Source organism: Lepisma saccharinum, chromosome 15, assembly GCF_977018435.1.
Source record: "Lepisma saccharinum chromosome 15, izLepSacc3.1, whole genome shotgun sequence".
Lineage (NCBI taxonomy): Eukaryota > Metazoa > Arthropoda > Insecta > Zygentoma > Lepismatidae > Lepisma > Lepisma saccharinum.
Window position 1 is genome coordinate 62,144,886 of NC_139243.1, and position 13,649 is coordinate 62,158,534.

The 13,649-nt window shown below is 39.8% G+C and overlaps 1 protein-coding gene across 1 annotated transcript; it reads right to left on the minus strand.

Annotated features, from left to right (window-relative positions):
- Nucleotides 1–214: 214 nt before the first annotated feature.
- Nucleotides 215–1,738, minus strand: LOC145999286 (uncharacterized). The gene has a single exon (XM_083136224.1). The coding sequence runs from the start codon at nucleotides 1,736–1,738 to the stop codon at nucleotides 215–217; it is 1,524 nt and encodes a 507-aa protein (XP_082992350.1).
- Between the last annotated feature and the right edge of the window lie 11,911 nt (nucleotides 1,739–13,649).

A 13,649-nucleotide genomic window follows, 5' to 3' on the forward strand; every position in this document is an offset into this window, starting at 1 on the left:
AATACACTTTGAACCAATAAGATTCAATCTTTGTTTTTTCACAAATATTGATACCTAAAATCAGCTATGCGAAATAATAACCTAATATAGATGGTTCATGTGAATCAATACACTCACTCATATACAGACTTTGTAAATGGTGATTTTATGAAGGATGGAAGGTAACTTAAGAATGTCTGTTCTTCTTCACAATATTATAGACAAAATCTTTGACCTATTTCCAAGATCGTTCCTTTAGTATATCACCTGACACCTTAATGCAATCCAAACAATCAGTTTTCCCTGGAACTTTTTTCAACAACAAAAATTTAGAAAAAAATCGTTTCACTGTTTCCTTCTCCAGATCAGACCACTGCATCCTACTTTGTGCATTTAATTTCCTAGCCTTCTTAACCTGAGTTATTTTGTTAGATAATTCACCAGAATTATCTTCTTCATTGTCAAAACTTGTTCCGGGAACTGCTTCAATCATGGATTTTTTGTCCACTTCTTCACCATCAGTGTCTTCCTCAACAGAGAGGTCTTCAATATCATTAAGTGATTTTCCATAATACTTTTGTAAGGTCCCTTTATCTGCAGCCATAAATAATTTGCTTGTTTTGGCTACTGTTAGAGCTGAATCGGGAAGTCTGTAGAATTCTTTATGCACATCGAGATCATGTCCCAAAAAAGAGGCAATGTTTTGCATTTCACACTTTTTAAGATTAAGAATCTGTGCCATTGTTGCAATGTGTTTACAAAGCTTTGTAGATGTTATATATTGTGGATACTTTGCACCAGAGTCTTGTGCATATTTATGAAGTACGTCACTTCCTCGTACACAATCCTCTGAACCATATTGAGTTCTTGCAAAAATGTATTTATTTGTTGGTGATACTCCTATTTTGTCTCTTGTTCCTATGAGTAACTCAATTGCTTGTTTCATGTCATCAGTGAGTAATATTGGTACTTTTTTGCCCTTCTTTCCTCTTATGTGCAAAAGTGTCAGAGATTGTATTAAATGCTTTTCAAAACTTGAAAGCATTTGTAGAATCTCAGTATTTTGAGTACAATTTTGCCTTTGTGAAAAGATAGCTAATTCCAGTCTCTGAGCTTCGCCACTTCTCCTTCTGTTAAAGAGTATTATTGTAGCTAAAGTGGCTTGAGAAAGTTTTTTTTCCCAATCCTTCCTATTAGCAGCCATCGTCAAAGATTTGGTAGCATTCAACATTTCATTGGATAAATATTTCTTCAGTTTCAGCAAATCTTCTGCAATTGGTAACAGCTCAGGTCTATTCCATTTTTTTCGGTCTAATGTTTTTAATGCATGAGAAGAAATCTCATTAGTCCATTCCATAGTACAGAGCTCCACAAATTCCTCTGCTTGCATCCGTAATTGTGAATCTCTTGATTTTAATGCATTTGCTTTCATTATTATAGCACAACTTTTAATGGAATGACCAATTTTTAAAGCCAAACTAGGTTTTTTGTACGTCTGTGTTTCCTCATCATAATCACATATTATTCTTACAGCATTAACTATGGTTGGAAAGTAATCAACTGATAAACTGTCATTTAAACTAACAACTTTACTATCTATCTCCCTCATCTGCAAAACCAGCCGTCCTAGTTCTCTCATTTTTTGGCTTATGTATGTATTTAAATGAGATTCAGAACCATGTTTTTGAAATAGCCATGAACCATATGCTAAAATTAGTTTATCGTTTTTAACAACAAGGGATATGATGTCCTTTTTCATATTTTGTAAAACTTTTTCCTTTAAACCTGTGCTGTTACGTGAAGGATTCATTAACATATCTGCAGCTGCCACTCTCCTTACATGTGTTCTTCCTCGTTTCTTTGTTCCTAAACATTTCTTAACATGCAACCAAATGTGAGATCTCCTAAAAAAAACCTAGACACTTTTCACATGGAACATATTTTGTTGGTGAAACAGGTTTTGCAGAGCGTCTGCTAGGTATAATTGTTCCTTTATTATTTTCAAGAGCTAACTGATTATGTTGAAAATTGCCTGCATTTCTAAGATTTTTAAGGGGCTCTCTTCTCTTCTTTGAGCCATTGTCAAATGATAAAATTTCCAATACTTCTGATTCTGTGCCATGCACAGCTATGAGATGTTATCTTAGCTTAGAAACCAACTTTGAGCAATAAAAGCAGGCTGTTTTTCTGTCATATTTTCTTTTGTCAAATGTGTTACTTGATGTTGCAACAGCTATGCAATTGGGCCCTTCATTAGATACATATTTTAAAGCAGTTTCCCTGAGATCAAATACTTCTGATCCATGATCCGAGTCTGAACATGAAGAACAAGGAACAACATCTGTAACACAATTGATTTGACTGCCTGCTTCAATATCCAAATCACCCATGTCTACATCACTGATGGAACTGTCAGTTTCTGATGGTTTGTAATCCGGGTCAAGTACAGAATCAGACATATCTTCTGAAGCATCACTATCAAATTCCATTGATTGGACATATGCAGTGTTTGTTGAATTCTGGATTTTTGTTTTAGTGCTAACATCAGAAGGGAATGTGTCATTTCTTGGTAAATTTACCTTTGCTGAAAACATTTCTGGTAAAGTTTGGTAGCATTTTAACAGATTCTTATTTTCATTTGAGTCTACAGATTTTAAAATTGAAGCATTTGTTTGATCCTCATTAAAATTAAAATTTGACTTTTGTTCATCCTTACATTTAGGTTCAGGAATGTTCATATCATGTACTAATGTTGTCATTATTGAAACTGGATGTGTATTCTGAAGAGAATCCAATACTAAAACTTGACTCTCTTCATTTTGAGAAAAATTATACCCCAATTCTGATGCATTTTCAGTACGATACATAATTTCAGAAATTGGAAAACAATTCTGAGGAGAACGCAATACATACACTGGATCCTGATTGTTATCATTTACTTACATTAAACCAGTAGGAGTAATTTTGGTGTTTGAACAGTCACTTGGAACAAAACCATTTTCTTTCTCTTTCAACTTGGATGGATTCTCTTCTACCTGCTCTCCAGTAGATGCAAATTCTGAAGCAGAAAGTCCATTCCGACAAGAATTTCCTGTGTTACTTTCACTCACCTTGCTATCATTTACTAACACTAAACCAGTAGGAGTATATTTTGTGTTTGAACAGTCACTCGGAACAAAACCATTTTCTTCCTCTTTGAACTTGGATGGATTCTCTTCTACCTGCTCTCCAGTAGATGCAAATTCTGAAGCAGAAAGTCCATTCCGACAAGAATTTCCTGTGTTACTTTCACTCACCTTGCTATCATTTACTAACACTAAACCAGTAGGAGTATATTTTGTGTTTGAACAGTCACTCGGAACAAAACTATTTTCTTTCTCTTTGAACTTGGATGGATTCTCTTCTACCTGCTCTCCAGTAGATGCAAATTCTGAAGCAGAAAGTCCACTCACCTTGCTATCATTTACTAACACTAAACTACTAGGAGTATATTTTGTGTTTGAACAGTCACTCGGAACAAAACTATTTTCTTTCTCTTTGAACTTGGATGGATTCTCTTCTACCTGCTCTCCAGTAGATGCAAATTCTGAAGCAGAAAGTCCATTCCGTCAAGAATTTCCTGTGTTACTTTCACTCACCTTGCTATCATTTACTAACACTAAACCAGTAGGAGTATATTTTGTGTTTGAACAGTCACTCGGAACAAAACTATTTTCTTTCTCTTTGAACTTGGATGGATTCTCTTCTACCTGCTCTCCAGTAGATGCAAATTCTGAAGCAGAAAGTCCACTCACCTTGCTATCATTTACTAACACTAAACTACTAGGAGTATGTTTTGTGTTTGAACAGTCACTCGGAACAAAACTTTTTTCTTTCTCTTTGAACTTGGATGGATTCTCTTCTACCTGCTCTCCAGTAGATGCAAATTCTGAAGCAGAAAGTCCATTCCGACAAGAATTTCCTGTGTTACCTTCACTCACCTTGCTATCATTTACTAATACTAAACTACTAGGAGTATATTTTGTGTTTGAACAGTCACTCTTAACAAAACCATTTTCTTTCTCTTTGAACTTGGATGGATTCTAGTAGTGTAATTGGGCCGGTTCTACGCCGTACTTTGTAGGTATCTCTTTTTTTTATCAATTGAATATCACTTTTTGACATATTTTGACAATTTTTTGTCGACGTTTTAGCGTTTAGCGATGTTTTTAGTACAATTTTCAATGCAAAATTTTTTTCCCCACTCGTACTTGGTAGGTATATCACGATCTTACGTGATACAACTTAACCTATCTTTTTTTTCTTACGATTTTTTAATTTTTTTTACGATCCTAAGTGATATAACTTAACCTATCATTTTTTTTATATTTACGCACCGAACTAACCTACAAGGGACTCTGTTTGTTTTAATATTTCAGTCGACATCTAGTAGCAAACACTAGAATTATTTCCTCAGGTATCGTCTTCATGTTCTAGTGTTTGCTACTAGATGTCGCCACCGGCGATGTAGACGCAGTGTTGCCACACTATGAAGGCCTTCCCAAGGGGGCAAAATTTCCCTTTTTGGACCATTTTTTCCCTTTCACCTAAGCAAAATGACATAATAGAATAATAATTAGTTGTGGTAGTAAAAGCAGTATTATTAGCGGTGGTGCAGTTGCGGTATTGTGGTATTTTTAATCGAAATTTTCTTTTTGGCTAAAAATCTCGGCATGTGGCAACACTGCGTGGATGCATAAAAGAACAATTATACACGACCTCTCTCGGTCCTCCTCCGTAGCCGTGCGTGTTAAGGCGTTCACTCGTTCTTGTCATCATGCGTGTGGTATAGGTTCGAATCCGGTTCTGGTCGGTATTTTTTCAGTGTAAATAATGGCCCCTTACTTTAGCTCATGTTCCTGGTCTGCAGGCTGGGATTTAAGGAAACTCATGATTCCTGAGTGAGCGAGTTTGACGGGTTTGTTGTTTCACTGTCTAAATATTCGATCAGCGCTGCGGAGGAGTGACCCCCCCCTGTCCCCGGGGGGGTCCCTCCTGTCCCCGGGCTCGTGTTCCCGAGGTCCATGTCCCCGGGCTCGTGTTCCCGGTTAAGTTAGGTTAAGTTGTCTATGTCTAATGTCTATGTACAGGGCAAGATGTAGTGAAACAGCTTCGAGTTTAAATCGTTCGTTACCTTCTAAGCCCTGTGCTCGATGCGGAAAGATGATCAGCATTCCAAATTTAAGTAGACACCTCAAAATTTGCAAACCATCAACCGGACAAGGAACATTGAAAAGAAAAATCGATAATGCAGAAACGGAAGCTTCCACTTCCAAGCAAGTTAAATTATCGGATGAACGAAAAGCAATTAGATCTGCATTCAACGACCAACTCCAGGATTTTTCAATTAAGTCAGAACCAGGCCGTGACATTCTAAGTTTCTTGGACGAAACGAAAACATCTGTACTAAATATTTTGAAAGACAAACTTCAAAACAACTCTATAAAATTATACGTTGTTCTGTTTTCTGAATACGAGAAAGTTGATGGCACAACGAGTATTTTTTATCATCGTACAAAAAACCAGACACTTTATTTTGCTGACGTCGAAAATTTGGACAACTTCTATTATAAAGTTTCCAACGAGCTGGTTAAGAAACATGACGATTTCGAGGCTAAAGGGTCGGGATGGTCTCTATGTGGAAGTCCTCACACGTTAACTGTTTACGTGAACCAATTCTCGCCTCTTCGCGCTTCCAGCTACGTTCCTCTTCCACCGAACATTCAACACAAGAGGGCTGTGTTAAATATACAAAACAGCGATGACAAGTGTTTCCTTTGGTGTATATTGGCTGCACTGCATCCTGTGCATTGGTCAAATCATCCAGAACGGATTTATCATTACAAACAATACGAGTCTGAGTTTGAAAGTGTAATGTCCGACATTGAATACCCGGTGACATTGTCGGATATAACAAAGTTCGAAAATCGTGCAGGAAAACGCATCGCTATTAATGTATATTCTTTCACGTCAGATAAATATCTCGTGCATCCCGTCAGGATAAGCGATATCGACGATGACGATGCTTGTGTAATAAATCTTCTTCTAATTTCAAACGACAGTGTTCATCACTATACGCTAATTCGTTCAATGTCTCGATTACTAGGAAGCCAAACAACCAAGCATGAACATTGCATCGAAGTTTGCCCGAGATGCCTAACCACGTTCGACGATCGTGACCGACGTGATCATCAAAATCTTCATAGTCGTCAAATTGCTATCGAGAAACTTGCCGAACATAAAATTTATTGCGGCAACAACAGACCGACTCGCATGTTGATGCCGAAATCAAAAGAGGTCGAAGAATTTAGGATGCATAAGGCATTGTTCGAACATCCCGCAATCATCATTGCTGATTTTGAGTCTTTTCTCAAACCGTTGTCGTACTGCGAACCAGATCCCGAACTTTCTTCCACAACACCGTATCAGTTGCACGAAGCCTCGAGTTTCGGATATGTTGTCGTGCGACAGGATAGGATAGATGAACCGTATGTTTACCGAGGACCAGACGTAATCAAACATTTTTTTGAAAAGATGGTTGAAGAGGTTGAGACCATTGGCAGCCTCTTACGCGAATCGAAACCAATGCTTCCATTATCCAGCGATGAACTTCAATCTCACAATAACATTGAAACGTGTCCGGTGTGCGATCAACGTTTCACCGACGAGAACCGGAAAGTATTTCACCATAATCACTTCACCGGAAACTACATCGGTGGAATCTGTAACACGTGTAATCTAAAGATCCAAAAACCTACGTTTGTCCCCATATACCTTCATAATGGCAGCGGTTACGACTTCCATCTCTTAATACGGAATCTTGGATATGATAGACAAAAAATAAATATTCTAGCAGAGAATGAAGAAAGGTACATCAGTGTCAGCAAGCGAGTATTGATTCCGGGAACAAACGAAACTGTGGAGATGAGATTTTTAGATTCTTACAGATTTTTATCTGCGAGCTTGGACGCTCTTGCAAGCAAACTTTCGGCTGAACAATTTAGAATAACGAGAGCTAGTTTTCCCACCATAGACATAGAAATGATTAGACGTAAAGGTATTTATCCTTACGAATATGTTAGTGATAATTCTAAATTTAACGACGACACTCTTCCACCTCAAAAAGAATTTTACAGTCGACTGAGAGAGAAAGGAATCACGGACGATGAATACGAACACGCGCAACGGATGTGGGACAAATTAGGATGTAGGACACTCGGCGATTATCACGATGCCTACTTAAAACTGGACGTGACGATACTCGCGGATGTTTTTCAAGCATTCAGGAAAACGTCGGCGAATATTTACAAATTAGATCCTGCATATTTTTACGGTCTCTCGGGCTTAGCGTGGTCTGCCATGTTATTACAGACAAAAATAAAACTCGAATTGATACCGGACGTGGACATGTTATATTTTATCGAGAGGGGGATACGAGGTGGAATGGTGCAATGCGTACAGAGACATGCAAAAGCAAATAACGTTCACATGACAGAAGAATACGATCCTAACGAAGAATCGAAATACATATTTTATGTGGATGCAAATAATTTATACGGACATGCTATGATACAAAAACTTCCTTACGGCGGGTTCGAATGGGTGGATACCACTTCCATTAACATTAATAATTTCAACGACTGTGAATTTGGCTTGTTTATAGAGGTGGACCTCGAATTCCCAGACCATCTACACGATTACTTCAAAGTTCTACCTCCTGCACCCGAACTAAAATGTTCGCCTGATTCAAATCAACGTAAGCTTCTGTTAACATTGGATAGGAAAGAGAGATACGTTCTCCATTACAAAAATCTTCAATTCTTAATTGAGAAGGGAGTTCAAGTAATAAATGTGAGAAGAATAATGAAATTCAAACATTCCGAGTGGTTAAAACCTTACATTGAAAAAAATACGTATCATAGAACACACGCCACGTCAGATTTAGATAAAGATTTTTTTAAACTCATGAATAATGCTGTTTACGGAAAAACAATGGAGAATGTCAGGAAGCATGTGGACGTGAGATTAGTTCCCGATTCAAATAAATGTAGAAAATTGATAGCATCGCCGACATTCAACTCACGAAATATATATGATGAAAACCTGGCCCTGTTTGTGATGGATAAAAAAATAATCAAGTTCAACAAACCAATCTACGTGGGGGCGACGGTTTTGGATTTATCTAAACTGCATATGTTTGAATTTCATTATAATGTCATGGAACCCTTCTATAATGAAAATATAACACTTTTGTACACGGACACAGACAGTTTTATTTATTCCGTACAGACATCTGACTCTACAACAATTTGAAACAACCGAAAATGATTGATCATTTTGACACATCTTCCTTCCCTCAACCAAACAGATTTGATCTCCCTTCTCGCAATAAAAAAGTGCTTGGTAAAATGAAGGATGAATGCAACGGAGAAATCATTCTGGAGTTCGCCGGCTTACGTTCCAAAATGTATGTGGTGAAAACAGAAACCAGCATCACCAAAAAAGCCAAAGGTGTTGGTAAAAATACCGTGAAAAACAAGCTTGTGTTCGAGGATTACATCAATTGCCTCTATTCACAGTCGAGGATTCTACGTTTGGAGACAAGGATACAAAGCGTAGACCACGTGCTTACCACAAACAAAGTTAGGAAAGTAGCATTAGATCCGCATGACGATAAAAGATGTATTTTGTCTTGTGGAATCCACACGTTGCCTTGGGGACACTATCGTTTAGAAATTAGTAAAAATTGTAGGCAATGCAATTGAAAAAAACAAAAACTTAAATAACTATAACTAAAATAAAAATAAAAAAAACTTTAACTGTCTCACATACACAATAAATAAATAGCAAGGACAATGAATCTCTTTGGTTTCCGAAAGCAAACAATGGAGACTGTACACCGCACGACGACAGATCATGAATTTCTACCTTCCGTGTTAACTAAACTCAACGGTCTGTTGATCATTCACCTCAACAGCATTTGGACGAAATTGGATGAGGATGTGGGCAAAAACTTTTACGTCTTCAACAACAATTTACATTTTTACGAAATTCCGATCGACGGGAAACTTCAAATCACCGTGAATCCGGAAAACGCAGGCGAAATCAAAATATCTACCGGCAAGAACATTTTTCGAATCAAGCACGACAAGATGCTTTCTAACATTACGTACGATGTTTCTGCAGGAGATTATCTTTACGTGGAACTCCTAGGAGATTACGACAAACTCATTCCTCTCTTCGTAGAATTACGAATCGTCTATCCTATTATAAATAACCGTTAACCAAAAAATGCCTAACGACATTTTCGGCAACACCAAGCGTGTGGACCACGCAGAAGAGATTCTCATGTTGGATATTCGAATTAAAAAGTTGAGGAGCGATTTGATCGCTTTGCAGGAGACCTTAAACAAAAGTTTAGAGTCGGAGATCGCTACGCTCCAAACGCAATGTCTCGATCCCATTCTGAAAATCGATTCCGAACTGAAAACGCTCATAAAAAATTACGTCGACGTACCTTCTTACGACAACGTTCAAAATATACAGTTGAGCGTGGATTCGCTTCAAAATGATTTGGCCAAATTACAGCAATTTCAATCGAAAAATGAAGATTTGGAAAAATTGAAACTCGAAATCGAAGAACGAACTTCCGCAATAGAAAAGAATTTCTCTGAACTTCAAACCGTCGTGAAGGATATTGATGTAGAACGCTTGCACGTCGTCGTTTCCAAATTACAAGAAGAATTCACCGGCACGTTGGAAGAAATTAAATCCAAGTTGCAGACTTTGGAAGATACCATGACGAACCTACCATCGTCGGACGAACTGCAGGTCATCGGCAAGAGCGTCGCGAACATAAAAATTCAATTGGAGGCTTATCAAGATTTCGAACACATTCAAACCACCATCGCTACGCTTCAGGCGTCTCTGGAGTTGATCAACGAAGAAATTAAAAATATTCACGCTGAAGCGAGCGCGTTGACGAGCATTCAAGACACGTTAAGCACGGTTCAGCAGAAGATCCAATATTTAGAAAATTTGAACGTCGAAACGAATCTTGCTCATTTTCATCACGTACTGGACAACATACAGGCTGACTTGGAATCGTTACGGACAAGCGTGCCTTCGAGCGAAGATTTGGAAAAATTGAAAACGGCGGTGACGGCGTTATCCGAATCGAGCGACATCAAAAGTTCGTTGAGCGATCTCGAGAGTAGGGTGGCCAATCTCCCCACCTCCAAAGAATTGCACGTTTTGAAAAGGAACATATCACGTATGCTGAAACGACTGGAAACGGAAACGGCGAACGTGGAACAGATTCGAGACGAACTTAGTTCGCTGGTGTCGACGTTGCCCACTTCGCAGAGCGTCGCCGACCTTCACACGCAGTTTACAGAGATGCGAAGCATCGTGAACGATCTTACCGAGAAAAGTTCGAAATTGAGTCAAGTCGAGAACCTTCAGAGTATTGTCGTCAACATCAGAGATCAAGTTGGAGTGCTGGAATCCACACAGGAATCGACGCTTGCCTCTTTCGTTGCCAAGTTGCAAGAACTCAACGAAAACTACAAGCAGTTGAACGTGGAAGTGAAAATCAAACCGTCATTTTCTACAGTAACGGATACCATAGTCGAATATTTGTTGCCCGTACAAAATACACTGGGACAGCTTCACAGCAACCTCGTTAGCGTCGACACTAAATTCGCTAAACTGCATTCTCTGCAAGCCATCGAAATCAACAGCGTACCCAATCAACAGAGAATCTCCACGTTCGTCGAAGGTAACAAACTGTACATGTTGCATCCTTATCATCCGTACTACAAGTTTCTCCTCGATGGCACGATTCAGATAAACGAATTTTCGTACTGGTCTCACGGCAGAAAAGCTAGCGTTCCCACCATGACCTTAATATCGAATCGTGGCGTCCAGAAAGCAGGAAACATTCCTCTGGCACGTTGGAACGAAACGCGCAACGTATATGAAATACACGAAGACGAAGATCTTACCGTTTTCGACGTGAGTGCCGGCGATAAGCTGATCATTCAAAACACAGGTGAGGTGCCACCTTCGTTGAATCCCATCACGCTGGTGCTTCTCTTCAAACGTAATCTCTAAAAAAAAAAATGTCTAGGCAGGCCATCGTCGAAGAATTGCATAAACCTGCACGCCGCAACTACGAACGTTTGGCGGTGGTGACCAAGGGCATCGATGACCTCTGGCAAAGTGACCTCGTGGAGATGAGCAGCGGAAATTTGAAAAATGTACATAAATTGAACAAGGGCAACAAGTACCTCCTCACCGTCATAGACACATTTTCGAAATTCGCATAAGCTCTACCTTTAAAAGCCAAAACGGGAACATGCGTCACGGAAGCATTCAAATTAATTTTTCGCGAAAGCGGCGGCAGACGACCTCGGTTTTTGCAAACAGACAACGGGAAGGAATTTTACAATGCCGTATTCCAAAATTTTATTCAAAAACATGACATTCGACATTATTCGACTTTCAGTCACATCAAAGCCAGCATCGTGGAAAGATTTAATCGAACCTTGAAAACACACATGTGGAAACGATTCACGCTTCGGGGAAATTACAAATGGGTCGACATCCTGCCGGAACTCGTCGACACCTATAATGATACGGTACACAGAACGATAGGCATGAAGCCAGCTTACGTTACGAAATCTGACGAGCAGCGTTTAATTTCTACAGTTTACTGTCCAAAGTACACTCCCACGACTACCAAGAAATCAAAATTCAAAATTGGAGACCAGGTGAGGATCAGCAAATTCAAACGCACCTTCGAGAAGGGATTCACAAAAAATTGGAGCACGGAACTTTTTACGGTGGTTCGAGTTTTACCCGGAAACCGACACACGTATATAATAAAAGATAGTAGCGGCGAGATTTTGAAAGGAAGATTTTACGAAGAGGAACTCTCTAAAACGAAACACCCCGACACGTACCTCATCGAGAAAGTATTGCGTAGGAAAGGTGACAAACTGTTTGTCAAATGGCTGGGACTTCCGGAAAAGAGTTGGATCGACGCGAACTAAGTGATCTTGTGAGTACGTGGAACGTGGTGAAGCGTCTACCGGATTCGGAAAATCAAACGAAAAAAAAAGAACGGCGAGTTGCTTCCCGACAGCATCCGCTGTCTGATCGTAGGTCCTTCGGGGTGTGGGAAAACGACACTGCTCGTGGACAATTTTCTCCTCGCACCGAATTGGTTAGATTGGAAGAACAGGTACCTGTACGTGTTCTCGAAAAGTTTGGAGCAATCTAAATACCAGCAACTGATGAAACTGTACGATGGTCTGGACATTGCAACGTTCGCTTCGGAAATAAAACCACTCGACGATTGTCGTGAAAATTCAGTCGGTGTGTTCGACGATTTCATCCTGGAAAATCAAAATGAAATTCGCAACTTTTTCACGCAAGGTCGTCACAAAGGAATGGATTGCTTCTACCTAGCTCAAACGTTTTCCAAAATTCCAAAACAGTTAGTACGCGACAACGCTAATTTCATATGTTTGTTTCGTCAAGATCACACCAACCTCAAGCACGCGTACGATGACTACGTAGGCGGAGACATGAACTACAATCAATTTTCGGAACGCTGCTCCCACTGTTGGAACAGTGACGATTTCGGATTCGCGACGATCGACATGACGAGGAAACCCAACGACGGAAAATACAGAAACAAAATCAACGACTTTCTAAACGTTGCAACGTTGTGAGAAACGACGTGTATAAATAACGTTATGACGAAACGAAAAATCGAAGACGAAAATCTTAAGCTTCGCGATTACCTCGCGAAACGCTTCAAAGGTTGGAAATCCGAGAATCGCGGATTCTACGAAGAGAAGAAACGTCAAGATCAACCTGTGATCGATGCCATCAGCGATCTAGGTAAAGAAATTAAAGGTGTCACGGAACAAAATAAAAATTTGATCAACGAACTCGTACCGCTCGCAGCTAAAAATTACGCTGTACCCACGCCCATTTCGAGCATTCCTTCGACGCCGTTCGAACTGAAGGAAGTACCACGATGTCAAGCCATAAGCAGCACGTCTTCGGATAAAATCGAGTTGGGACCTTTGGCACGAGACTACCTGAGCACGGGAAAATTCGACAAGGATGAAGTGTTCGGATTGTATCCGAGCATGGAAACCAACGAGGGTGTGGTTTGGAAGATTGGGAAATCGAAAGTCACCTTCGAAGGCAACGACATTAAAGTTAATTTAGGCGATAAGAATAGTTGGAACAGGTATCCGGGTACGGTGGGACTGTGGGAACTCGTTGCCAAAAAGCAGCCTAAGGATTACACCGACGAAGATTACCAGAGTTACAGGGAAATTCTGATCATGACGGATGCCATGTACCAGAACAACGATGCCTCGCAGAATAGGGTGAAATCGAGCAGCGGTGAGAAGTACAGGAATCTCATCAAACCGATATGGAACGAGGTGAAGAGCGGAAGCGGCGTCAAACGCTACAACACGTTACCCAAAGAATTTGTTTGGGTGGACGACGTGAGGAAGCTCGTGGACCGATTGTTGGTGATAGCCGGCGAAGAGAATGCAGGCAATCGTAATTTCTACAACGAGAAGGTTGGCATCGTGGACATG